This window comes from Hippoglossus stenolepis, chromosome 8, assembly GCF_022539355.2.
Source record: "Hippoglossus stenolepis isolate QCI-W04-F060 chromosome 8, HSTE1.2, whole genome shotgun sequence".
Classification (NCBI taxonomy): Eukaryota; Metazoa; Chordata; class Actinopteri; order Pleuronectiformes; family Pleuronectidae; genus Hippoglossus; species Hippoglossus stenolepis.
The window spans coordinates 200,826-227,102 of record NC_061490.1 but is presented as its reverse complement, the minus strand read 5'-3'; the positions used below and the strand labels follow the sequence as shown (position 1 = coordinate 227,102).

The following is a 26,277-nucleotide window of genomic DNA, read 5'->3' as shown; positions in this document are numbered from 1 at the left end:
GTGTGTTGTATATATCTCTGCCGGTTGCACTGGTTGAGAGACTTGAGCAGTGGGTGGGTATCACTGGGTAAGCCCTGCAGTGGTTCTCCTCTGACCTCTCTGATAGGAGTTTTTCAGTATCTGTTGGCAGTTTTACCTCCTCGTCTGAAACTCTGTTTTGTGGCGTGCCCCAAGGTTTAGTCCTTGGTCCTATCCCAGGGGTAGGCAACCTTTACTATCAAAAGAGCCATTTTTCCCCCTCTTCCCCCAAATAAAATTTGTGTCATATATGTGGGAAATGTATGAAATAAGAAGTACCCTATTTTGAAATAAATAAAAACATATAGCTGCAGCCTAATAGCTTAAAAAGATATATTTTAGTTGACGAAATATTAAAACAAAAAGTGAGAGCAGGTCCGACTGGAGATGGACACAGAAACTGAAGCTCGGTACAAACCAACTGCAGCGTCTGCTCTGATCAAGAAGCTGCGGCGCTGATCTCTGAGCAGCTGTGACCAGAGAAACTCTGTGTTTTCACTGTTCCCACTGTTAAGAAGCAGCCGGTAAGCAATGGTGTATAAAGTACTTGAAAGCCATACTTGAGTAAAAGTACAGATATCTTACCTGAAAGTTATTCCGGTAAAAGTAAAAGTCACCTGTAAGAAAATGACTTGAGTCAAAGTCTTAAAGTAGCTCATATTAAATGTACTTAAGTATCAAAAGTATCTGGTGTTGAAATGTACTTAAGTATCAAAAGTAAAAGTACAAGTACCAAAATTAAAGATGCAAAATGCTTTTCATAGTAGGCCTATACAGACACAAACAACCCAAAATTGTTCTAGTGCCATGTATAAACATAGCTACCCTGTTATTGTGCATTCAATACTAAGCTATTCAAATAATACACAGGTTCATATATTCATGTTTTTATTATTGACGCTGAATGTGTGCATTGCTGACTGAAAGATAACGTCTTCTGCCTCCATTTATCCGTTCGCTACAATATGTTGGATTCATGTTAATGTGTATTTAAAGACATTTAAATTTGTGGGAAAAAAATTGGTTTGAAAAAATAATTAAAAATTAAAAAAATTGTCTAATCAACCAAAAATTTCGCGACCCCCCCTGCAGTACCTCCGCGGACCCCCTAGGTGTCGCGGACCCCCTGTTGAAGACCTCTGATCTAGAGGAAGTTAAACTCGTAACAAAGTTTCTGAAGGTGAACCTGCGGAAGGATCATTACCGGTACAGCCTGCTCGACCCCGGTCGACCAAGGCAGCCCGACCAACCTCCGGAAGCTTAGGGTCTCGCGCTGACCCCCCGACGGCACTGACCGGCTGCTTCACGTGAACGAGCTCTGATCTCACTTTGTGTGTCTCTCTGAGCGAGTGAGCGTGGGCGGAGGGGCGTAGCCCCGTGGCCTGTGTGTGTGTGCGCTGTCTGGGAGCACACACACACACACACACATTCGCCCGCTCCTGGTATTTCATGATGGCCTGATACGATGATGATTTAAAAAATGAACGTGAACGTGACGTTCACTCACGTTCACGTTCATCATATGAAAACTGATTCGTTAAGTTCACCTTTCGCGCAAAATATGCGCGACATGCAGAACACTGTACAGGGAGCCACTGCAGAGGGGCTGAAGAGCCGCATGCGGCTCCAGAGCCGCGGGTTGCCGACTCCTGCCCCAGCACTTGGTAAGAAAACTTGGCCCACTAGAAGAAATGACCATAATACATTGAAATGATACTAAACTGAGATATTACAATCATGATGGTAATTTGAAAATGTTCTCCTTATTAAAGGAGAAAATACTACATTTATGGGTCTCTCTCCCAGTTTGCCTGTGATTCGCAAGGCATTCTGGATACCCCTTTGTTTAAAGTGAGGGTCTGAAAAATCACTTTGCCCTACCCCTTCATCCCAACAGGTATTGGGACAGCCAACCCCTACACAGGAACACGCAAAATGAGGGGGAAGGGCTTTAATCTCTGATTAACTCTGCAAAACTTTCAATGAAATAATATTAAATCGCCTCTCACCCATATATGATTTCTTTCCTCTTAATCAGGATTGGAGTGGTACCTTAGCTCCGTTCGAAGACAACTTCTCACCCTCAGGGAGGAAGTAGCTGGCTTCTATTCTTTCCTCGCCAAGTTTGTGGTGGAAATTCGTGAAAAGTTAAATCATTTTAGACTAGTGAAACAAATTTGTCTTTGCAATTTTTATTTTAAGTAACAGTTGCAGAGAAAATCTTCATTCAGCTGAAGGACAGAACTCATACACTAAGGGCCTGATCTACTAAGATCCCAAAATAAAGAGTGCTAAATTGCATGTACATTATAACATGTTGAACGTTTGGTTGGTGGGTGTTTTGCAGGTGATCTACAAAAAATAATTGCGTTAATGATAACAGGTGCAAACATGGTAGAGGCAGTAGTATTTAAATGAGTGTTTTGCGTGCGTTACTGGCTTACACCATGGTGCATTACAGAGAGCAGAGTGACCGCAAGCACAAAGCGAAATCTAATGCCATGGATTTGGAGGTGTTAGTGGAAGAGGCAAACAAACATGTTGTTGAGCTACACCAAAGGAATATTAATATAACTCAAAGAAACACGATATGGGAGATTATCTGTGAGAAAGTAAATTCTGTGGGTAAAACAAAAGAACAACCTATGAAATTAAGAGAAGCTGGCAGGACATAAGAAGAAGAATAAAAGAAAAAATAGCTATAAAACCTCAGCAAATAAGACAGGTGGGGGGCCGGTGGAAGAGATGCTTCTGACCAATATTGAGCAGCAGGTGCAGTTCACTTTCTGACAAAAACAGTTCTCTCCATCTTCTTCCATGCAATCTCCTCCTCACCAAAATAACTGCAGCCATCTGTGCGCAACGCTATCCCGATTAGCACCTACCTTTCAAACGTATTAAATATAGATGCAGTCACAATCACTGCAATTATTGTCAGGCTTTGTAAATCACAGTGCGTGTGCTAAATTAAAGTATTTGCATCTACTCCTCCCAATATTTTGCGCACTCGGGTAGAAACGCCCGATATTGCATATTCATTCAGGCAAACGTACTAAATTGACAGCGCCTGTTATTCTGCACGCAATCCTCAGTGCACACCATTTGTAGATAGGCTTGCATGTTTTTTTGCATGTGAGATCAAGTTTTCCCACTTTTTTAAATGCACAAACCTTTAGTAGATCAGGCCCTAAGTGTATTCAGGAGATCTGACAAAGAGCATCACAATATGACACAAATTTATGTCTATATGTCTTTATGGTTTACAGGATATGGAGCAGGTTCCATCAACTAATCTATTGGCCTTTGCAACTTTTGCTATATTAGATGAAACAGTTTGATGGCCTTTTCAACTGTTGTTTTCTTTAACAGATGCAGGAAACATCTTTCAGCTGTTGCTCTCTTAAATGGATACAGACATGCAGGATGAATACTAATCTTGGACATCAAGTAAGCGTAGGATAAAGGTCATATTGAGTGCAAGAAAAACTAAGACACTATTGTAAATATATTTGTCACCACAGAAACCAAAAGATAACAGAAAAAAAGACAAAAAAAAGAACAAGAAATATTAAAACTATTCAAGTATGAACTTATCAAGTATTATAAAAAAGTAAAAGACATCCGTGAAAATCTAAAAGGTAGCATAGTAAAAACTGAAAAAGAAACAAATAAATAAACAGTTGAGATCAACAAATGTTGCAGCAATATATCCAACTCTGTCTGGACATCTCAGAATTTGAGCTTGATAAATACAAGGAACCTATTCCAAAATATTGCAACACTGAAAAAAAAGGAAAATCCAACTGGTCTCATTGGCTGCTGAGCACTAAGGTTAAACAATTTTTGTAAGCCCAGGGGGAGTTATACAACCATACATAATACACATCCTTTTATTTCTCAAAGTTCTTTTCCCTATTTTGTGTAGCTGATAAAAAGAAAAGACATACTTTGATGACTCATCTTTTATCACAATAAAAAGTTGCCACCCGTTGCTTCTAGATATATCATTCATCAAACAAGAGTTTTCTTTTATTTTGAAACATTAATTTTGTGGGGGAAGGGGAATTATAGCAGTAGCAACTGAATAGTTTAATGATGGTTTTGATGTTTATCTTGCAGATCATTGAAAAATACATTGTGGACATGTGTTGAACATGAATTTCTTTAGAACATTGTAATGCACCAGCACAACAGCAGAGGACATACTTGACTAGAATGTTAGTTCCAATAAAATGGTAAGATAATGACGGACAGGTTGACAAAAATGATCAGATTTTGGTGCTAAGTTGAAGGAAATTATGTAAAATAATATACATCCATCCATGCTACTATTACTTTTTTCTTTTCTCTTCTGTTTTGTATTCACAAAATTATGTAAATGGTTATGTTTTTTCATTATGTTTAAGAATGTTTTTTGCATAAACATAGTTGCCAAAATTATATTAAATTTCTGTACACAATGTAATCTGAAATTGTATTAATAAAATAACATTGTAATGAAATTCTTTATTAAAATCACATACAAGCAATATATTCAAGTTGAAAGTCAAAGTTAACTTCATTGTCAATTCTGCCATATGTACAGGAGCACTTTACAGCACTTTGTTATCTGGGGGTGGGTGTGGTGCAGACTTTGCTTCTGGAGGTGGAGGGGTTAAAGATCTCTTGATGGTGGTCATGGGAGGTGGGCCAATGGTACAGTCCTTGAAGGCTAGGGGAGAGATGTAAAACACCGGTGATTTTATTATCAAATAATAAGAGAAGACTCAGGAAGACTTGAGACAACTGAGGCAATCATGAAGGTAATAAGTTTGAAGAGCCTTGGCTATTCAGTGATGGTAAAAATGTATAAATGCTGAGGTATTTGACAGGACCGACATACAGAGACAAGCAGCCATTCACACCAATGTTCAATTTAGAGTGTCTAATCAACCTGCATGTTATATTTACCGACAAGACAGAGAAGTTTGAGAATATTGTTGAATATTGAGTACATTTAGAGCCTGCATTACAATTCAGAAATAAGTCTGTGTCTTTTAACATTGGTGGCAATCTAATGAAACTTGAATTAATCATCAGAGCTACTTGAAGAGTATATTCATTGAATAAGTGAGAAAAAGATTAACTTTGGTCTACAGAAAGTACATACTAGGGAGATATCTGCTTTAAAGGAATGTAATTCATCACAAGATCAGTATTATTCTGTGTTATGCATAAATGTGGAGAAAAAATATGTTTGAAAGCAGCTTCAAAAGACATTTTGACAATTAGTGAGCTTGAGGGTTAAGAATTTTGCAATGATGTATGAGTTTATGATTTTACATGATTTCTTCAACTAAGCACCTAGTTAAAATCTGATCATTTTTGTCAACCTGTCTGTCAATTTCATTGGCACTAACAGTATAGTCAAGTATGCCCTCTGCTGTTGTGCTGGTGAATTACAATGTTCCAAACAATTCATGCTCCAACACAACATCTTCACATTGTATTTTTCAATGATCTGTAAGATCAACATCTAAATCAAAATTGAACGATTCAGCTGCTGAATGATGAATGATTGAAGCCAGCATATCTGCTAATGTGTTTCCTTCTTGGAGGAGCAACGGGTGGCAATTTTGTATCGAGTCATTAAAGTGCAATCCAAATATTTTATTTTTATCAGCTGCACAAAATAGGGAAGAAAGGTCAAAGAAATAAAAGGTAAATGGGGCAGTTTGAGGTTCAGTACCTTGCCCAAGGACACTTTTGCATTTGGAATGGTTAAGATTGGGATTGAACCACCAACCTTCTGGTTAGAGGACAACCGCTCTGTTGGTAAAAAAAAGTCGAAGCAACGCGTTGTCAACCTGTTGTTTATGTATAGTTTGTGCATGACAAATTCACATGTTTTTTAACCGTTTGGCTTTCCATACCATTCTAGATGCAAGCACCCGTTCTAAACGTATGCATGTGTAAATGTGTAAAAATGGCGGTACTACAACTAAGGATAAGCAAGATTTATGAAGAATATGTATTTATGACCTCAATTCACATTATAAACTGACAAAAAAGATAAAATCTCTTGGGCTGTCTGAACTTTTGCACAGTGCTCTCTCTTTTCACTGGTACAAAAAATTGTACAAAAAACAATACACTAATCTTTCTTAAAATGTAGAAAAGTATTTTCAATAATAGGCCTTTTGAAGATCAGTTCATATCCTATCACATTACTAACTATAAGAGGTTCCCAAACTTTTGTATGACATTGTAATTTTCACTTACATACTGTTTGTCTTTTCCCTCAATGTAGGGGTTAAGGTTGATATTATGTGTATTATCCTAATCATTGTTTGTATTTTTTATATAGTTAAACAGAACACTTTGAGGACAGGGTGGAAAAAATGATTACAACAAGAAGGCTACCAGCCATTGCGAAAGCGCCCAAGGATGGAGTAGTGGCAGCATATATGTCTTGGTGCATGTATGCAAGGGGTGTACAAATGTACAAGTACAATAATAAAGAGCCCTTTCATGAAATACTGAGCATTTCCTAATCTAAACTCAAACCAATAAACTACCTTAAACTGTGTCCTGCAACGCCATGCCACTAAGAATATGAAACTGAACATATAGTATTCTGTGATAGAAAAATAAATACACTGGTAGCATAACATTGAAAAGCTTTAAGCAGCACTCTGTATCTCCACTCAGATTTCCATGGCTGTGTATACATATACACATATATATATATATATATATATATATATATATATATATATATATAGTTCATGTCGGCGTATGTGTGTGTAGAGATACAACTGTTTTAGATTTATGTTTATTATGTTGGCTTACGGCTGGCATTTTTTATGCCAGCCGTAGGAGACAAGAACAAAAAAAGTTGTTTAAGTTTTTCTTATAATGTTGGAAGCCATGGAAGAGTTGGTTCCCCGAGTATGTCAAATTGGTGGCGCATGCGTACGTCTGAAACGGAGGCGGCTCTGCAGGTCGAGGTTTCTCTACGCATGCGCGAATCCCACAATCTCCGTTTTAGACCTACACATGCGCAACCAGTTCACCATACGCGGAGAACCGTACGCTACCAAGGCTGCAAACATTATATCATATATGCTACGTCGTGTTGTTTGTGAAGGGCGGGAGCAGCATGTTGAGGAGGAGTCACGGAACAGCTGCAGAGGGATCGGCTGGAAGGTGCTCTTCCTGGCTCATCGTTCAGATGAGATTCAGCGGGAAATAATGATCATTCATCTCTAGTGAAGGCAGCCGAACAGTCCCGGTAGTCTAACGCTTCACAGTTGAAAGTAAGCATACCGACAGGAATATGTGAACAAGTTAGTAAATGCTCACTCTGACACGTTTGTAAAGCAACAAGCATTAGCTAAAATGTACTGTGTGTTGGTTTGTGTGTATCAGGTTTCAGTGGATATGTAGGCCTGAAAACTGTCTAATCAATTATTGTTAGCCACTAAATTATTACTTTATCTAGCCTAAGACAAGGATGCCTGCTTACCTTACAACAAGGACAAAAGTAAGATATGTATATGATGTCTTATGCAGAAGATTTTAATGTAGACTTGATGCATCAAGGAGACCAGAAGGTGAAACAATATACAACAGAGTAACATAAGCAATTGTCTGACGATGTCTCCCACAGCATCACCATATATCTTCCTCTACTTGCATCACCCATTCCAACAGCACATTCATGTTTGGCTAGAATTGCTGTCACACTCTATGTTACCTGTAGGTGTTCGCATCCTATTGGATAGTTGAGTCTCAAGCATGCATTCCTAAATCACATTGTGCCCTTACGTCTCGCCACTGGTGAAATACGCAAAAGAGGTGAAGTTGGTGAGAGTTGATGTTGGTGCCTCTCTGTCTGGCGCATCTGAATTAGATCTGAAAGTCCCTAAGCGTAGACACTACAATGCACTGTTGGTTGGTCCTTTATCTATAACCTGACCTTGGGCACTGCTTGGAGAGAAGGTAGTGTGTGTGGAATGAGACAGGATCGTAAAAAAATATAAAGTCTGCAGAACGTCAGGAGGAGCCGATGTAAGTAAACAGCAGGAGATCCACCGCAGGATTCTCCCTAAGTGAGTAGGGAGGTTGATGACGGTTCATGCGAAAAGATGAAAAAAAAAAAGAGAAAGCAATTTCCGCAGCGGAATTAATACATTACTTCCTGCATCTATCTGTTGCACCACCCCTCACCTGAAAAATCCTGTAGAGGATCTCCTGCTCTGTTGTGCATGTGTGAAAGGCAAACTGCGGAGAAAGACTGGAGGCCCGCAGGTGATTTCTGAAAATGGCTTTAGAGTTGCAGGGTTGATTGAGGTTTCGTATATTTAGTGCTCAATGGGAGAAAGTTTAATTAGTGAGCTTACATGGACATGTTTTCCGATAGAACAGGAACCTTCAGTTCTATTCAGCATGTCAGCACATCACATGGGTTTGTCATCCACAAATCTGCTGTGCCATAAGTACTTCATTACAGGTGTAGCATTAGCACACATTATGGGAGTTCATTGCTTCAAGCTGTGCATGTTGTACATGTGTCCGGGACTGTAAATTTACAAAGAGTTGTTCATAGTGTACAGTTATGTTATTTTTTTTTCTGCAACCATTCAGACACAATTTCACGCCTTCTGGCAATTTAGGTCTCCAATTAACCTGTGTATCTGTGGACCGTGGGGGGATGCCAGAATACCGAGAGAGGACCCACACAATCATGGGGAGAACATAATTATATATAAATAGATTTACTCATACATTCAGCTCTATTTTCAATGAATTTTCTATCAAAAAAGTGCCCATCACAATTTTCTAAATCCCAACCTAATATCATCAAATTGCTTATTCAACAGTTACAATGCTAAATATATTCAGTAAATTCTCACAGTTGAGAAGCTGAAACTACAGAATCTTACAATTGATTATGTGTCAATAGATTAAGCGATTTAATTGTTTCAGTTCTGCAGCATCTTTCAATTGTGTCTATTGCTAGTATGCGTTTTTTGTACAATACATCCAACAGTAGCGAATTTTAATCCCACAGATTTAATAGGACCAATGCATGTGGATTAATAATATGTTTTTCCCCTTAGAAATTCTGTAGAGATACAAATTGTGGACCCTCCTGCTCTTCGCCATCAGCATGCGGTGACTGGGGTCTGAAGACCCAGTGTGTCCGGCAGCAGCAGGCAGCTTAGATGAAGGATGAAGAGCCCAGTGCACAGATACAGGGACGTAGAGCATGGGCGTGGGCATGCCGGGGATCGGGCAGGAGTAAACTGCCTACAGGCTGAGCAGCGCATCCCCATCTCCAAAGATGTTATCACTTCCTCCTCTGCCTCAGCCATGTGGTTCATCTGGGATGCCTGCGGCATAGTGTGCGCGGTCATCACCTGGCTGCTGGTGTTGTATGCTGAGTTTGTGGTGCTGTTTGTAATGCTGCTGCCCTCCAAGAGTCTGACATACTGCATTGTGAACGGGACCTTGTTCAACACACTGGCCTTCCTTGCCCTCGCCTCACACCTCAGGGCCATGTGCACTGACCCTGTAAGTTGAGCTTTTTGGGGGGTTCATTTCTGGGGCTGTACCCAAATAAGAATTTTTTCAGTTGGATATTCAATGATTCTTTTTATCTGTCATGTAACACCATTTTTTTTAATAAGGTTTTGGCGAGATGTTCAGGGTTACATTGATCATGTAATTTACTCACGCTCTGAGCTATTAGGGTTGGGCAATTGGACGAATATAACGTCTATAAAGACTGAGTCCATCGTCAGTTGTTATTTTTTGGGCGATTGTTTGGGCGATTTGTCATGTCAAATGACTAACAAAGGCACTGAAACTTATTGATTATTTTTAAAAATATATATTCGTCCATTATCCTGACTCCACTTGCTCACTTTTCTCTCCGACTTGTGTTGACATGCACACAACTACGTCTCTGACCCAGTCTCTGACCTGCTACAGTTTAAACGTGTTTTTAGCTTCTCAGTGTCCATATATCCATTTGATCAACACTGATCACCACATTATGGTCGATACTTGTATTACATTTTTCTTCATAGCTGCGTGCATTCATTCATTTATTGAATCCCATCTGACTCCACTTGCTCTCTTTTCGCTCTCTCATCCAACACGCCAGTGAATCCATACTGGGTAAAAACAACATAATTTGGTCTTCACAAACGACAGTCTAAATTATTTGCATATAGAGCGGAAAAAACGTGTCGTGTTAGAATCTTTTGTTGCACTGCACGTTTGCAAAGATAAAACGGTAAATGGTTAAATGGTTTGTATTTATATAGCGCTTTTCTAGTCTTTACAGTACAGTTTGCCATTCACACACACATTCACACAGCAGCACTCTTTTTCTATGAGGGACAATTCGGGGTAGGGCTGCACGATATTAGGAAAACATGTCGTATGCGATTACGTTGTTTAATATTGCAATGACGATATGACTTACAGTCCCTGGCTACGGGCGCAGAGACCACAGACAGCTCCATAGCCGGGAGAAGGCGCACAGCCCGGCCGCAGCGCCTCCGGGGCAGACAGCAGAAGAAGAAATTGACACTGCGAACAAATGCAAAGAGTTTATAGAGCTCTCTGTGTGGTAACAAACATGAGAAAGCTCATGAGGCATCATAGTTTTTTTTTTTCTTGCATTTACATAGAATGCCGAGAAAGTATTCATGAGGATGTGCATGTCTAATAACTGACTTTTGTCTCAACACGCATGCTTATATCATCTTCAATGGGGCAGAACATGTCAGGAATGATGTATGTCGAACAAATGTTCACGAATGTGTGTATAGATAGGCACTGCAAAATCTCAATATTACAGTATATTTAGCCTTATTTGTAAATTATTTTGACTAATTAGCAAAAATTACACTCAAGTCTTCTCTGTGGTGATGTTTCCTGGTAGGGGGCTGTACCAAAAGGGAATGCTACTAAGGAATACATAGAAAGCCTTCAGTTGAAACCAGGGCAGGTGGTCTACAAATGTCCAAAGTGCAGCAGCATCAAGCCTGACCGAGCCCACCACTGCAGGTAGGGCAAATGTGATGTAATATGCTCATTGCAGTATTTGAAGTTCACACACCCAGTCCCATGTTTACAGCTGCAGTGTTTTTGTACAGTGCACACTGTTATCAGAAATTTCAACCTTAGAAAATTGCTCCTGCCACAATCTTGTTCCTTTCACTCTCTCTACTAACATTGAAATTCACAGTTTGCCTTTTATTTTGATCAATTACTTTTTCCCCTTTACGTGTAACTCTCTCACAGTGTTTGCAAACGCTGTATACGGAAGATGGACCATCACTGCCCCTGGGTCAATAACTGTGTTGGGGAGAACAACCAAAAGTACTTTGTGCTTTTCACAGTAAGTTCACGGTGACAAGGAGTCTCACTCAGTCAAAGACCAACTTTCAGCATCTAAAGTTGGAAGATAAGATAAGCTTTATTTATCACGTACGCAATTATACATGGTGCAGTGAAATGTGTTATTACGCCTGCATCCAGTTTTTAAAATAGTAAAATAAAAGACACAATATAAAAATAACACACAATAGTATTACAAGGTAAGATATATAAATACTATAATATATACATGTAAAGTGAGGAACTGCAAGTGTTCAGAGTCCGGTTTAACGCTCAGAGGTGACCAATTTGTCAGATTGTAGTTGAAAACACATTTTACTAGCTTTTTTAAGGGAATCAGTAGAAGTTGCTGTTGTAATGCCAAATGCAGACGAGAGGGATTCCTCAGTGGTTACCACTTTGTATGCAGTGTATGTGGTGAATTGTCCTTCATTGTGTCTTTTCTTTTCTTGTCTTTTACCCCAGATGTATATTGCACTCATCTCTCTCCATGCTATGGTCATGGTGGTCTTCCATTTCCTCTATTGCTTTGAAGATGATTGGACAAGTGAGTGTTTTTAAAGCTCTATAACCTATAATTTCCTTCACTGTCAAAAAAGATCTGTCAGAATTATGAGCCCTGGATTGATATTGTATTTCACTGTAACTATTCTGACACTTTTATTGTAATACAAATGAATATAAGTAACATTTAAAATTATTTAAGGATAGACATTGGCAAGGTTTATTTTAGTGTGAGATATCTTAAAAACTAAAGAATGCTTTACACCTACATTTGGCGGAACAGGTGCGTAGGAGAGGGACGAGTAGATCAAAAACAGAAAAGAGCTCCAACTTGAAATCAGTGAATTATTATGCTGCAGCGTTTTGGTACTATACCTTCACAGGGCAGCCACCCAATCCAATTTTTTCAGGTTAAGTTTTCAGGTGAAACTGAATTGATTCATTCGTGGCAAGTTCAAAATTGCCAGTAAATCATTATCATAATGAATATGATCAGGCCTCACAAAATTAGATATACAATAACCATTGTCATAGAAAAAACAATATATCATAGGAAAATAAACATTTATACATCAAACCAGAATCTTCCTCCATGTCCACCTCAACATGTAAATGCAATCAAAATCAAAAAAATCATCAAAATCATGTCTAACACATTTTAAAAATAACTTTTTTGGTTCAGAAAGTTATCGATTCACCCCGCCTTCACTTCGAAAGTAGAATGGAAAAACTTATATTTCTTTTAAGATGTGAAGAATCCTTATTATTATTATTATTATTATTATTATTATTATTATTATTATTTACTTAGACGAAAAGAAAGACGAGAATGGCAGAGCACATACTGTACCTCCGCCAAAGCAATGACGTGACATGACATGTCTGTCCTACTGATGCTCTTAAAAGTTAGAACATGAAGGAAAAATGACCTTGTCTAATAATCTGCACCAATAATTTCAACCAAGAAAACTAAATGACCATCAGTTAACATCAGGCTTTTCAAAGCTAAGTCACAGAATAAGACAGTATTTTTCTCTTTCTATCCATAATGATGATGAATTGTTATTCATAAATCTCCATCAGGCTTTATCTACACCGACAATACTTAATATATAAATAATAGCATTGTTATACAATTAATGTAAGATGCCTGTAGTTAATGTAGGAAAACCTGAAGAATTGGACATTCTCCTTTTGTAGTGGTTGGAAATGAACATTTTTGCAAATATTTGCATTCCTGCGGGACTCCAGACAGTGTGCCTTCCTCAACCTGCTGTACTTGGAAGCTACTGGGCTGGCTGCAGAACAAACCAAAAACCATGATTAGCTACATGCCAGGTATAATCAGTAACGGTGGTGTTGTCACAAGTTTATAACCCGGGGGGAAAATCTCTACACAGTGGCATCCCTAGTGTCTAGTTGTTACTATTGTAAATGTGGTTGAAGATAGAAAGAAAGTTATCCACTCATAAAGCAGCACCCTTAGACTTTCATTCTGTTTTCATTGCAATTTGCTGTTTGACTCACTGCCCTTAATTAGATCTCGATTTAAAAAAAAAAAATTTGTATTACTATTAATATTTGGTTTACAATGTCTCATCTACAATTAAGCCCGATTCCACTTTGGTTGACCCCAAAGTCAGAAAATCTATTTAGTAAGATGCACTAAATAAAGAGTTGATTGTAAGTTTGAGAGTAAATTCAGCATTAACTGTATTGATGTTATAAAAACTTTGTGAAACATCATGATTGACAGCTGTCACTGACTTATGATTAGTTGAGCATGATTTGTCAAGGTGGGAGCTTAGTACCGTGGCTCCATCTCCCAAACATTACTGTTAGTGCTGGGCGATATGGAAAAAAATCTTCTCACGATAATCTTTTTCGATATCGATATATATCACGATATATAAATCAAGTCAGCGCCACTGCACTGAGGCACATTACTCTGTGCAGGTCAACAAGTGAGACAAGTTTGTGTGTGTGTCTGCTCATCTCTGTCCCTCTTCACACACAAACCGATAATCACATTTATAAAAACCTACTGAATTCATATTTATGTTCCTGGATAAACGGGGTGTCGCTTCTTCTGCAACAATGAAGTTAAAACACAGTGTTGCCTCATAATCTGCGTAAGAACTTATCTTCTGTGTGTGTGTGTGTCTGTGTCTTTGTCTGTCTGTCTGTCTGTCTGTCTGCACACAAGAACTGATAATCACATGTTTTCAGTTATTATGATTTCAGATCATTAAATCCGGATCGTTCTGGTTACTTTAACCCTGATGTCTTGGAGACATGTTACGTATGTGTTGTGTAGCAGGTTTAAATGTGTCTCCTAAACACTAGAGCAAATCAAAGAAACACCAAGTAAACGTCTGTACTGTACGTGTCCTAATAACTTCTGATCATTGATGGTGTTTATTGGTAAAGTGTAAAGTGAGCGCAGGTCAGTGGAGAGTGAGGAGGAAGCAGACTCAGACAGTACAGGACGACCGGATCTTTAATTTGAGTGTCCTTTCTACGTCCGCGTCGTGATGAATCTAAGAATCAGAAATGTCCACATCTCTCTGCAGGAGCCCAAACATTAGCACATGTGCTGCTGCCGGCTGCAACTACTACACTCTGCTGTGTGCGTCAACCTAAACACCGACGTGGCTGTAACTCTATTCCAGCCACATGATCAGTTCGGCGCTGCTCTATTTTCATTATCATTGGCTCTCAAAATATGGATGGAATGACTTATGGATCATCTTTGCCGCAAGATGGCAACATTCATGTCTGGGATATTTTGGCTTCATTTCTTGACAGAGGGAAGAAGAGGATACCTTTCCTCATGTTTATATACAGTCCATGGTCAGGATTAATAACTTTAATTAGTTAATTGGATGTTTCTGTTACGGACTATCAAGCAGTGTGAGCAGCAGTTCCCATTTTGAGTGACTGCATCATAAATATGAATACTCTCCTCTACTTTGTTCATAATGAAATAAGACAGCATGTCTCATTGAAAATCAGGTGTTTGTTGATTTTTTTTTACGATTAGTCGATAAATTGACAAAACGTACCACTTAACAAAAATGTATGTGTATAAGGGACTTGCACAATGCAGCAGACGTGACTTACTGTAAAGTGGTGATAAAATATAGTATTATATTTGTACTTAAATCTCCATAATCAGTACATCACTGCCTATAGCTGTAGACTGAATAGTTTATAAGCTTAGCCTCCTTCTTTTAGTGACACATAGTTCAACATTAAAGTAACTGTAGTTTTTGTTATCTTAGTGTAGCGGTTCTTCATATGATCCTCTTCTTTGCCCTTTCACTTCTTTCTCCTTGTCCCTCCGTCCCCCCAGAGTGCAGCTCCTTCTCTCCCCCTGCAACAGTCATCCTCCTCATACTCTTGTGCTTTGAGGGTCTCCTCTTCCTCATCTTCACCTCTGTGATGTTCGGCACCCAAGTCCATTCCATCTGTACCGATGAGACCGTAAGTGACCTGTTTAGTGACCAACACTCTCCTCCTATCCATTTTTTCTAACAACATCTTGCTACTTTTCTGATGTTCTCCCTGCTACTTTCACCCTCTGTTGTTTAAAGATTAATATCTTTGACCTTCCACATCTAATTTAGACCGTTGCAGCCAAGGGATGTTTCTCCCACTGTAGCCTGAGGGTACATCCACACAACTACGTTTTTGTTTGAAAACACATCACTGTTGCTATGTGTATGCCTGTCATCCACACTATAATGGAGAAGTTTGAAATAGAGCTGGCCCTGTTTTAGTTTGAAAACTCCAGGATTGTGATGTAGTCTGATTGGTTTCTATCTGTAGAGACTCAACTACCAACGGTGAGGGCAAAAACGATGACCAGGTGGACCTGGTCATCGATCCAGAAAAACAAATCTCTATTGCACTATTGCTGTTCCTTATTCACAGTGACCATCTGCCTCTTGTTAACACCAACTCACACCTGCCTAATGTACATGAATAGTCAGTTGATTCGCATTTTCAGGTGTGTTAGTATGTACAGGGATTATTACGGCTGGTACGACTCAGAGGAGACCTGCTAATTCTGCAAATCCCAGAACCTGAGCTTGCAGCACATCCTGTCTGGCTACAAGGATACACTTACACAGGGCCGGTATGAAGCTCACTGAAATCCTTGAGATACGCAAACAGGGCCAGCCTGTAAACAGTTGATGTAGTTTGTAAGGCAAGTGGGCAAGATTCACAGCAGCAGCACAAGGGAGTGGTCTTTCCTGTCTCCTGGAGGGGAGTGGAACATGAGAGCTGACCTCGACCATCAGTTGAAACTTCCCTTCCCTTTGACAGGACAATGTGCTATCGTCTACCCCCAGTGGGACAATCATCATGGCTGAACTGTCGGTTCCGTGGGACGATGGTATGGAAGTTGCCTTCGAGAGGAAGACGTATACAGAGCTGGCAACTGTATGCTCACAAGCAGGGTGGAGGGCATACACTTATCCAGTGGAAGTCAGCTGTACAGGCTACACTGGATCATCCATCCAGCGGTTCCTTATGTCCATTATGGTCAGAGGCTACAAGCTGAAGAAGGGTCTCAAAGACCTTGCGAAGGAGGCAGAACAAAGGGCTCCAAAGGAAGGATAAGCTGTGGGGCAGAGAAGGATTCTAGGGCCAGCTGCAGTGAGTGGTAGCGAGACATCCCTGCTGCTGCTCCTTCACCTCGAAGGATATTCGGTACGATATTCCGAGATTAAAGGAGCAAGTGAAGAGTGGCTCCCACTTGACAACCCTGCAGCAGGCACAATGGCACCGCCTTAGATGCGTCAAGCAGCGTTGCCCAGCAGGTGGACCCACTTGTGCTTACATTTACATTTGATTCAAAGCCAAATCGCTTGTGTGGACAGACATTGATTCAGTTTTAAGACACTGTTTTAAAACAAAAACGTATTAGTATGGATCTAGCCTGAGAAAATACTTTTTTACTTTGATTTAAAATGTGTGAATAGAAACTTGAATGTTGAATGTGTGGTTTCGGATGGTAAGACCAGCGATACAGGTATATACTGTATGGTTTCAAAAAAATGGTTGTGAAATTAGTCTGACAGGAACATGGAGCTCTTCCACACTAAACTGTATACATCCATTAGAGCAGAAAATAATGATTTAATGCAGTGCAGGACTTCCCTGTGCTTCTCGTACAGCTTGTCATACTGTATTGGAATCATGATATGCAGTTATTGTGGTGAGGAGGAGATTGCATGGAAGAAGACTGAGAGAATGATTTTTTTCAGAAAGTGGAACTGCACCTGCTGCTTTATATTGGTCAGAAGCATCTCTTTCACCGGCCCCCCACCTGTCTTATTTGCAGAGGTTTTATTATGAGCTATTTTTTTCTTCTGTTCTTCTTCTTATGTCCTGCCATGTTCTCTTAATTTCATTGGTTGTTCTGTTTGTTTTACCCACAGCATTTACTTTCTCACAGATAATCTCCCATATCGCGTTTCTTTGAGTTATATTTATATTCCTTTGGTGTAGCTCAACAACATGTTTGTTTGCCTCTTCCACTAACACCTCCAATTCCATGGCGGAAACCAGTAACGCACGCAAAACATTCAAATACTACTGCCTCTACCATGTTTGCACCTGTTATCATTTCCGCAATTATTTTTAGTAGATCAATCTGTTATAATGCACACGCAATTTAGCACTCTTTATTCGGTCCATGGAGTAGATCAGGCCCATGGAGTATTCCATCCTTAGTCACATTATGTAAACATGTATACGCAGGGCTCCAGAGTGCTCACATGCGACCAAAAATCTGTAAAGTGCGACTAAAAATTCTCCTTGGTTGCACCAGTGCACCTAATATTTAGCTGTCTGTGTATTTTAGCAATAGAGAGCTTGTTGACGTGAACGAGGCAGTATGTGTCTTTACCGTAGAATGGTCCCTTTATATTTAAATACCAGACTGGACAAACTAAACACCTTTTGAGTTTTTATAACAATTGAAGGATACCACAGGTTCTCTTTCATGTTTGGAGAGGTGAGAGGCATTCAGCTGCAACATGCAACCACTAGATGTCACTAAATTCTACACACTGAACCTTTATTATTTTTAATAATGCAGGAAGTGAGAGGTTTCCTTGCACAATTTAAAGTTTAAGTTCTCTGAGAATATCTGTCATATCCAAGCAAAATTGGTATTTCACAATGAAATATCCTGAATTGAATCGATATATTGAACGAATTGAAAATTGAATAAAATCAAGACCTTGTGAATAGGAATCGAATCGATTTGGGAAATCACTGCCGATACCCAGCCGTAGTCGAGAAATTACGAATGTATTTGGGAACTGTCAAGGAAAGGTATAATAGGTGTATTGTTGCGGTGCCAAAAGGATCAGTGAAAAATCTTGGGTGCACTTAAATTATGCGCTGGTGCACCAGTGCAATCAGAGTAAAAAGTTAGTCTGGAGCCCTTATCTTAATCACAATATAATGGCCTTTTGGAATTTTCACAGCAGTCTGTGATATCGACATATGGCAGCTATCAACTGCTTGATGATGCATCTCCTGGGTTCCAGTGTAATGTCAGAGATGTGATGACCTGAGTCGTAATCAAACTATGCTTTGCAACCAGAATATAAATTAAATATTCTGTGAACATCGTGTTCAAGTCTTTGTCAACATTGTCACAAATGGTAATGGGAAATGGTCTGTATTTTTGTGGCACTTTTCTAGTCTTCATGAACACTCAAAGCTCTTTACAGTACAGTTTTGACATCCACCCATTTAAACACATTCACACAGTGCATCTATGTGCAGCACTTGTCTATCATACATTAATCATACACTGCCGGCACAGCCGTCAGAGACAATTTGAGGTTCAGAAGCTTGCCCAAGGCACACGGAATGGGGGAGACGGGGATCTTCTGGTTAGTGGATGACCTGCTCGACCTCCTGAGAAACAACCACCCCCGTTAGTATCCTAGTAGATAAATATATCACTTGAAGCCTGAATTACTCGGCTTTTGGCACAGATTGTTTCCCTTTCCTCATATTTAGCAGTTTGAATGAAGTGATATTTTCATTTTGATTTATTGACAGGGTCTCAAAAGCACACCTACTGAAGTTTGGTTATCTTTCGTTTTCAGGGTATAGAGCAGTTGAAAAAGGAAGAGAGAAGATGGGCTAAAAAAACTAAATGGATGAACATGAGGGCGGTGTTCGGACACCCTTTCTCCTTATTGTGGTTTAGTCCCTTCTCCACCCCTGACCATGGGAAGGCTGAGACATACCAGTATGTGGTGTGAGAGCTCAGCGCAGGGAACGAGGCAGCCGGGTCAGAAACAAATTGGGAGGCCCGGTCCAACCCCACAGAGCAGACGTTTGCCGTTTTGTTGCTCCCAATGTTGAACACGATTTACACTGTATCATGGACAGCTTCTCATCTCTTTTTTTTGTTGCCAAACCAAGTGCGCTATACATTAAATTTTGTGTTAAGTTGCAGAGAAAAGGAAACTTTCAGTTTGTGTATCCTGTTTCAAACTATGATGATCTGTTTTTGTCTGACCTTCTCTGTGTTGTATCAGAAGCCCATTTTCTTACTGTGTCTTGTCTTGCTTTCCCTTAAGATGTTATTTCAGCTAATTTACGAGAAGTCATTTAACCACCTTTCCCGATTGATTTCTTGTCACTCAAATAGTTTTAGATTTAGGTACTGAAGTTTTGAGACATGCACCCTGACATTTCTACTGCCATCCCAGTACAATTGGAAAAGACAAATTCCTTAGGGTTGCAACTTATCATTTAAAAAATATATATATTATACCCAAATGTATAAAATTTACTCCCACAGAAGAAAAATAGAACAAACAGGACATTGCTTCTGGCAATACATACAATTTAGCTTTTTTTCAAGTTTAGAAAAATCCCAAACTACATACAACTAGAGGTAAGTGGTAAAAAATTGCTGTAATTTTGGTGAATTTTTCAAAACAATTTTACCATACAAAAACAGCTTGAAAATCATCTTGATGATGACACTGACTCGTACTGTGCCTCTCTCGTTTTCACTCTGACCCTCTTCAGAAATGTTATCAACATCTGATCTGGGATCTGATCACAAGTGGTCAGAGTTAAGCGCAGGTCTGAACGCACCCAAATGCGTCCTGAGATCTGATCACCACCACCCAAATGCGGAGGTGGTCCAGGAAGCATGTGATCAGAAGTGAATGCAAATGCAATCTGGGCCACATAGGAAGGGCTGCATACTCATCTTACCTACCACAGTTTCACAATGAATTAAACATATTTAATAAAGAATCTAACATTTTTACACTTCTCAGTTCCCATATTTTGTTTGTAGCCACAGCAAAAATATCAACACTTATCACAACATAATGATTGATGTTTTCCTTAAATTGATAAACTCCTCACAGCTACATGACATTAATTCAACCCCTCCATACTCCTCTCTCCCTACCTCTTGCTTACTAGCTCACACCAACTCACAGAAGCACACAGTCACATCTGCATATCCAATCTGGATAAAAACACAAACCAAAAAAAATTGTATTGTAATGTAATTATTTGCATTTAGAGTGGGAATGTGAGATCTGATTGCAAGTGGTCACAGGAGACATTTAGGATGCATTTAATGTAAATTGTGACACAAACTTAACGCTCTCCACTTGTGATTGAATCTCTCAGGATGGATGTTATTACTAGGTGTGAACATGGCCTCTGTGCCCAGAAAACCCATTCTTACACTGACTGAGCGTCTACAATGTTCAAAAAACATTGTTCAACTACAGCTATTATTAAGCAAAGAAACTTAAAATATCAGGAGTTCGCTGTGTTTGTTTCAGTGACTGCACTTCCTGTTCAGGCCTTGTTTCAGTTAAGTGAGTGTGGCTACGCAGTGAAAGATTGATGGGCTGTGTTCTCTGTACATGGAAAAACTGCATAACGGTCACAACTCAGAGCTGTTACTCAGCACAAGTTACATAAGCTGTTTTTAAGACATTTGGGTCTCCTGAGTTTTCCTTTCACACATGCACATCACAGCGGGAGATTCTCTGCTTCGACACGTTTACAACAGGAACCAATCATTTGCATGATTCAGGTGAGGGGTGGTGCAGCAGGCTGAAGGACATAATGAATTCTGCTGCAGAGATCACATCGACACCAGCTTCGACTGTCATTGCCACAAACTGTCTTGACATCTTCATCGGGGTCTTCTTGTATGGTGCCGCTTTTTCATCTGCAGATACTTGTTTTCTTTTTGTTTTTTTCATGTTTCCATCTGTTGCGTGTCAGAAACATCATTAACAGGTTTACGAAACTATTTAATATATAGATAGGTCACATCTGCATAAATGATCATCAGAATGATCCCTGATTTTTATCCCACACTTGATTGACAGATTGATGCATCTCAATTTAGAATACACAGCAATTACAAAATAAGGTCTGACCCTACTAATGAAAAAAAAACAGAACATAGAAGGCTGCTGTAACCCAAGAGGTTACCATGGTCAGTTGTCTCAGTACGGAGCACACCGCACACAGCTTTCAGCTTACAGATCTCTTTAATGATGGACACATACGTTTACTCAGTACCAGTATACACTCCCCTCTGCTTTTCTGCAGGGCTGGCTATTCGCTCTGTTCTTTTGTCTCCATGGCTTTCAGAGGACCACGATCCTGTGTGCAGCATTCCTGTCTCTGTCTCCCTCTGTGACAGTTGTCAAATACCCACCAGGCACAGCTGGAGGTGTCCCTGAGCCACCTCCTCATCCACAGCTGTAAATCATTTTGATTGATGATAAAAAATTGTTTTTTTGTTGTTTTTTCCTCCAAACAAAATCAGTTTGCCAGCTTGCTTTGCTCTTGCCTTGTTTTGTTGAGTCATTGTTGCACTGTTAATCTGGGAAATTTAATGGCTTTTGACTGTGCAAAATTCAAATGTCAACTTACAGTATCTGTATTCTCCCCTTTTTTGTATTTTCGTAGAAAAGCTTAGCTTCCTGCAGTAACACAGATTATCTCTCTGTTTTCTCCTTTTTTTGGAGAAAAGCTTGGCCTCCTGCAGTAACACCAATTCTATTCAGTGAATGATAAAAAATAAGTCTTGGCTATAAAATTATCTCTACTGGAGAAAAGTATAAAATCCTGTTAAAGAGAACCTGTGTAAAAAAAATGTGAACTTCTGCATAGAGCATATTAAGCAGCATCTGGGTTTTAATGGACTTCAAAAATGCCTTCAAAAATGTATTAACTTGACATTCACAATTCACATTTACACTAATACTAAAATCGGCACACTGTATCTATTATTTAAGATTTTCACCTATGTGAACTGCTCTCTGCATTTTATACCTCTGTTTGTCCAATTTTTTTTTAGAAATTTGAATTCTTTCCAAATATTCTGGAGATATTTTCAGCACACGCACAGAGAATAAATATTTCTCAGTTGCAATACAATAACTGTGTTTGCCCACTTTATTTGTAATAGTTTCAATTTGACTCTGGACAACTGTGTTTTTCAATATTCAAATAATGTTTTTTAAAAATTTATTTTTACTTTTCCCTCACACACTCCTATTCTCATTCACCCTTGCATTGTTAAATTTCACTTCTGTCTTTTATCCTCCTCCCACTTTACTGTTTGTAATCTGACCCTTTTCTCCCAATGTTCTCTCGACACTCATGCATTTGCTTTGGTTGATAACGCACTCTGCCAAAAGCTTTCTGAAGCAGACAGCTCTTTAAACATTGACAGAGGTAAGCTTGGATCAGACCTCATGTTAGACATCCCATCAAGCTTAACACATCACAAGCATGCTGATTTCAATCATGAGGTCAAAGTGCACTTCTTATTTCTTATTTCTTGTCTCTTATTTATTTATTTTTTTTGCAGTTTCAGATTCAACCAAACATATGTATGAATGAGTGAGCTCTGTGACGTCTCTGCTGTTTTAAAAATATTTTGTATGGTTTCTTATTCCCATTATTACTTATTTTCAATTGCATGTGAGCAGTTTTGTGCTTTAAATATATCTTGGGCATGTTTCTTAGAAAACAAGTGAATTCAGTCTGGTAAAAGAATTCTCGATAGGGATTTTAGGAAAATCAGACATTCACATTCCCTTAATTGCAACATCTGTAATGATCCCTTCACCCACCATCTAGCACCCTTATTAGGTCAAAATTATTTTTTTCAATTCTTTATTGTATTGCATACTTTTAGTGGACCTGGAAAAAATTAACGAGAACTGCAGATTTTCTTCCTCATTTTTTGCAGTATAGTCACTCTAGGACAGGATTGCTCTTGGCCAAAATGGAAAGAAGGAATAAACTCAGGAACAATTTGTTTTCAACATACATACAGCAAATGAGTATTATTGCCTGTTCAATAATTTAATTATCAATGCTATTTTTAGTCTGGTTAGTTTCACGTGTGTCTGAGAAGCTAGCCCACAAAGCTAAACCATAATCGTTTGCTGCAGTTTTTTTAGTACCGTCATCCGTGTCACGTGTGATTGATTATATGTAGAAGGTTCACAGTCAGTCCTTGTGGCTCAGCTCCTTCCACCTCACAGACTCATTGTGTCTTCTCCAGGCAATCGAGCGTCTGAAGGGCGAGACAGGGAAGTGGGTGAAGGTGCCGTGCTGGGAGGCCATGCAAATGGCCTTTGGAGGCCCGTTCTCCCTGTCCTGGTGCAGCCCCTTCACAGGGCTGAGCTGCAAGAAGAGTCCTCTAGAGCACAACACCACCACACAAGGGGAAATAATCGAGGAGGACATCATAGAGATATCGCTCAACTAGCACTGGAGAACATTTTTTTTCTTAGTCTGACAGAGCTGCTCCATTGGCACATGAAGATCTCTTGGTTTCCAACGTTTTCTAATGTAGAAACCACCTTTCTGGAATTTTACATTTACATATATATAAATATATATTAGAATATATTATATATGATATAATGTGTTTAATATAATTTGTGTGTGTGTACTTTTATAAATCTACTGTCCCTTCACACACCGTAAGAGCGAATCTAATGATCTGTAAATTCCTGCTGCCAGACCTGCAGTTTATATATAATACAACTATCTGATGAAATAAAGGCAGAGAGGCTGCAGACCTGATTGAGCTGTCTCAGGAGAAAGCTGTACTCAACTCCAGTGTGTCAACGCAAATGTCCAAGTGAGAGCCTCTGGAGTTTCTGCAGACATTCTCTGTCTGGCCCCCTTGTATAAAGTCAGTAGAAACTCCAGAGGAGCCTACATGACAATACATCAGGAGACCAATGCGTAAGCGAGTGAGAGGTTGATGATGCTTCTAACACATGACAGACGTGACAAAAATGAAAAAAACTAAAAGAAAACAAATATCTCAGCATGACAAAGTGGAGCCATACACATAGAAGACAGACGAAGAGGTCAAGAGAGTTTTTGGTGATAAGGGCCGATGCTGGTGTTGATTCTACCTCTGCAGCAGAATTTAGATGTTACATCCTGCCTGCTGCACCACCCCTCATCTGAACACTCCATGGGATTTGTCGCTGTTGTGAACGCACCTGAGCAGAGAATCTCCTGCAGTGTTGTTCATTTGTGATAGGAAACCTCTTGAGAAAGACCCAATTATCCGGAGTTCCTTCGGAGGTCATGTCTGAGAATGTCTTTTCACTACTCTGATTCATTGTCTCTGAGGATTTGAATTCACCTTGTGCCTTATATGTCTTTCATGAGAAAATGTTTAATTGTGACATACTTTGCATATTGTTCAACTTCTGATCTAAACTATGGCATATGTGTCTGAGTTTCCATTGTCATTTTTATCACTCCTGTGGAAAATGGGTAATTGTCTTCAGTTTGAAGTGATTCCTCTGTAATTGAGTAAGCTAGAAAGTGGCTGCTGGCTAAGGGCTTTTACATTTTTAATGGGTGCTTGATGTTTGATAATGTTTACATTATTTTACCTACCTGTGTTGTATGACTTTGTGGGTTTAATCATTACATTTTTTTTTATTCGAAGTTAATATTAAATCTGTATTTTACAAATTACCATGGGTGTGTTTGACTTAAAATCAAGTGTGGTCAGACACCTTATTGGTGCATTCCTATTACTATTTTTAGGCAGCAGCAATTGCAGTATTTGCACAATTGACCAACAAAATCTTATCCAGATCCACATTTTCAGAATATTAATATTTAGCGGCATAGCCAGAAACACATTGTGTGCCATGCACACTCTGCTTGTTACACACACACACACATAATCTGTTTGTGCACAAAATGAACCCTATTCCTCTTCAAAAGCATTCTCACTTATCTGGTAAATTGTCTATTATGACCTTATGGCAATATGCTGATGTCTAATGACATGACATTAGTGTCTGCCTGTTATGCCTAAAACTCACCAATGATTTATTAGGAAATTAACTACAATGCTTTTGAACAATGTGCCTGGTGCCTGGTTGCCTGGATTTTAACATGACTGATAGCACTAACCCCAATGTGCTTTAGACCATGAGCTTAGATAAATGAAATAGTGCTCTTTTTTTTAATATAGGAAGAGATGTTGAATATCCCTTGTACGTTTGAAGGTCTTCTGCACAATTTAGGTTACCAACTACCAGTAGATGTTAGCAGGTGTTAGTGGCCACCAGCGGATGTTAGGGACATAACTTCAGGTGTGCACCTTTTCTTTGTCAAGTGTTTTGACCTTGTAATCAATGATACAGCCCGGACTTAAGGGGACCCTGAGGCAAAAGGTAAATCTGACTAACTACTGGCTTGTATGGCAGTACTATGAAAGCCATGTGGCCCGCTCAGTAGATCAGACATTTGTACCTCTATGCCTTTTTAAACTAAACACTTTCCCATTTTAGAACATAGGACAAGATGGAGAATATCCCTTGTACGTTCTGCCGCACTAATTAATGCCGACTGCCAGTTGATGTTATTGGATGTTAGTGACCACCAGCGGATGTTAGGGACATATCTTCAGTTGTGTACCTTAGTGTCATCAGGTGTTTCTGCCTTAATCACAAGACAGCCTCTTTTAAGGCAGGCCCACCACAGGTTGATCAGACCTGGATGCATGTCCCTAGTATCTTGGGGCCCATTTGAGATCTTTCCTCCTGATCCAGAGCCATTGGCTGCAGCGTTCTGCAGTGTGTGATGTTTCTTTTATGGTCTGGCGCAGATCTTTGAGCAACCTGATGGTGGATGTTGCAAGAAAACCCCTGCATCCAACCTCCACAAGGCAAACTATTGCTTTCCAGCCATGCTGCTCTGCCTAAAATGCCCTGTCTGCCATGTCTGCCTTTTCCTCTCATTCGCTTCGTCAACATTATCCTCCCA

The 26,277-nt window shown here is 39.4% G+C and overlaps 1 protein-coding gene across 4 annotated transcripts; it reads left to right on the top strand.

The window, feature by feature from the left end:
• The first annotated feature begins 7,001 nt into the window (after window positions 1-7,001).
• Window positions 7,002-24,975, top strand: zdhhc3a (zinc finger DHHC-type palmitoyltransferase 3a). Of its 4 annotated transcripts, none has more exons than XM_035163209.1 (7): window positions 7,002-7,316; window positions 9,123-9,576; window positions 10,958-11,082; window positions 11,320-11,416; window positions 11,881-11,962; window positions 15,275-15,405; window positions 16,252-18,568. In XM_035163209.1, the coding sequence occupies exons 2-7, from the start codon at window positions 9,235-9,237 to the stop codon at window positions 16,546-16,548; spliced, it is 1,074 nt and encodes a 357-aa protein (XP_035019100.1). In that variant the 5' UTR covers window positions 7,002-7,316; window positions 9,123-9,234; the 3' UTR covers window positions 16,549-18,568. The 4 variants fall into 4 exon arrangements, with proteins under 4 accessions (XP_035019100.1, XP_035019101.1, XP_035019102.1 ...); XM_035163211.1 differs by lacking the exon at window positions 16,252-18,568 and adding an exon at window positions 23,531-23,872 and having other exon boundaries at window positions 7,004-7,316; XM_035163212.1 differs by lacking the exon at window positions 16,252-18,568 and adding an exon at window positions 19,059-22,392 and having other exon boundaries at window positions 7,004-7,316.
• Window positions 24,976-26,277: the final 1,302 nt, after the last annotated feature.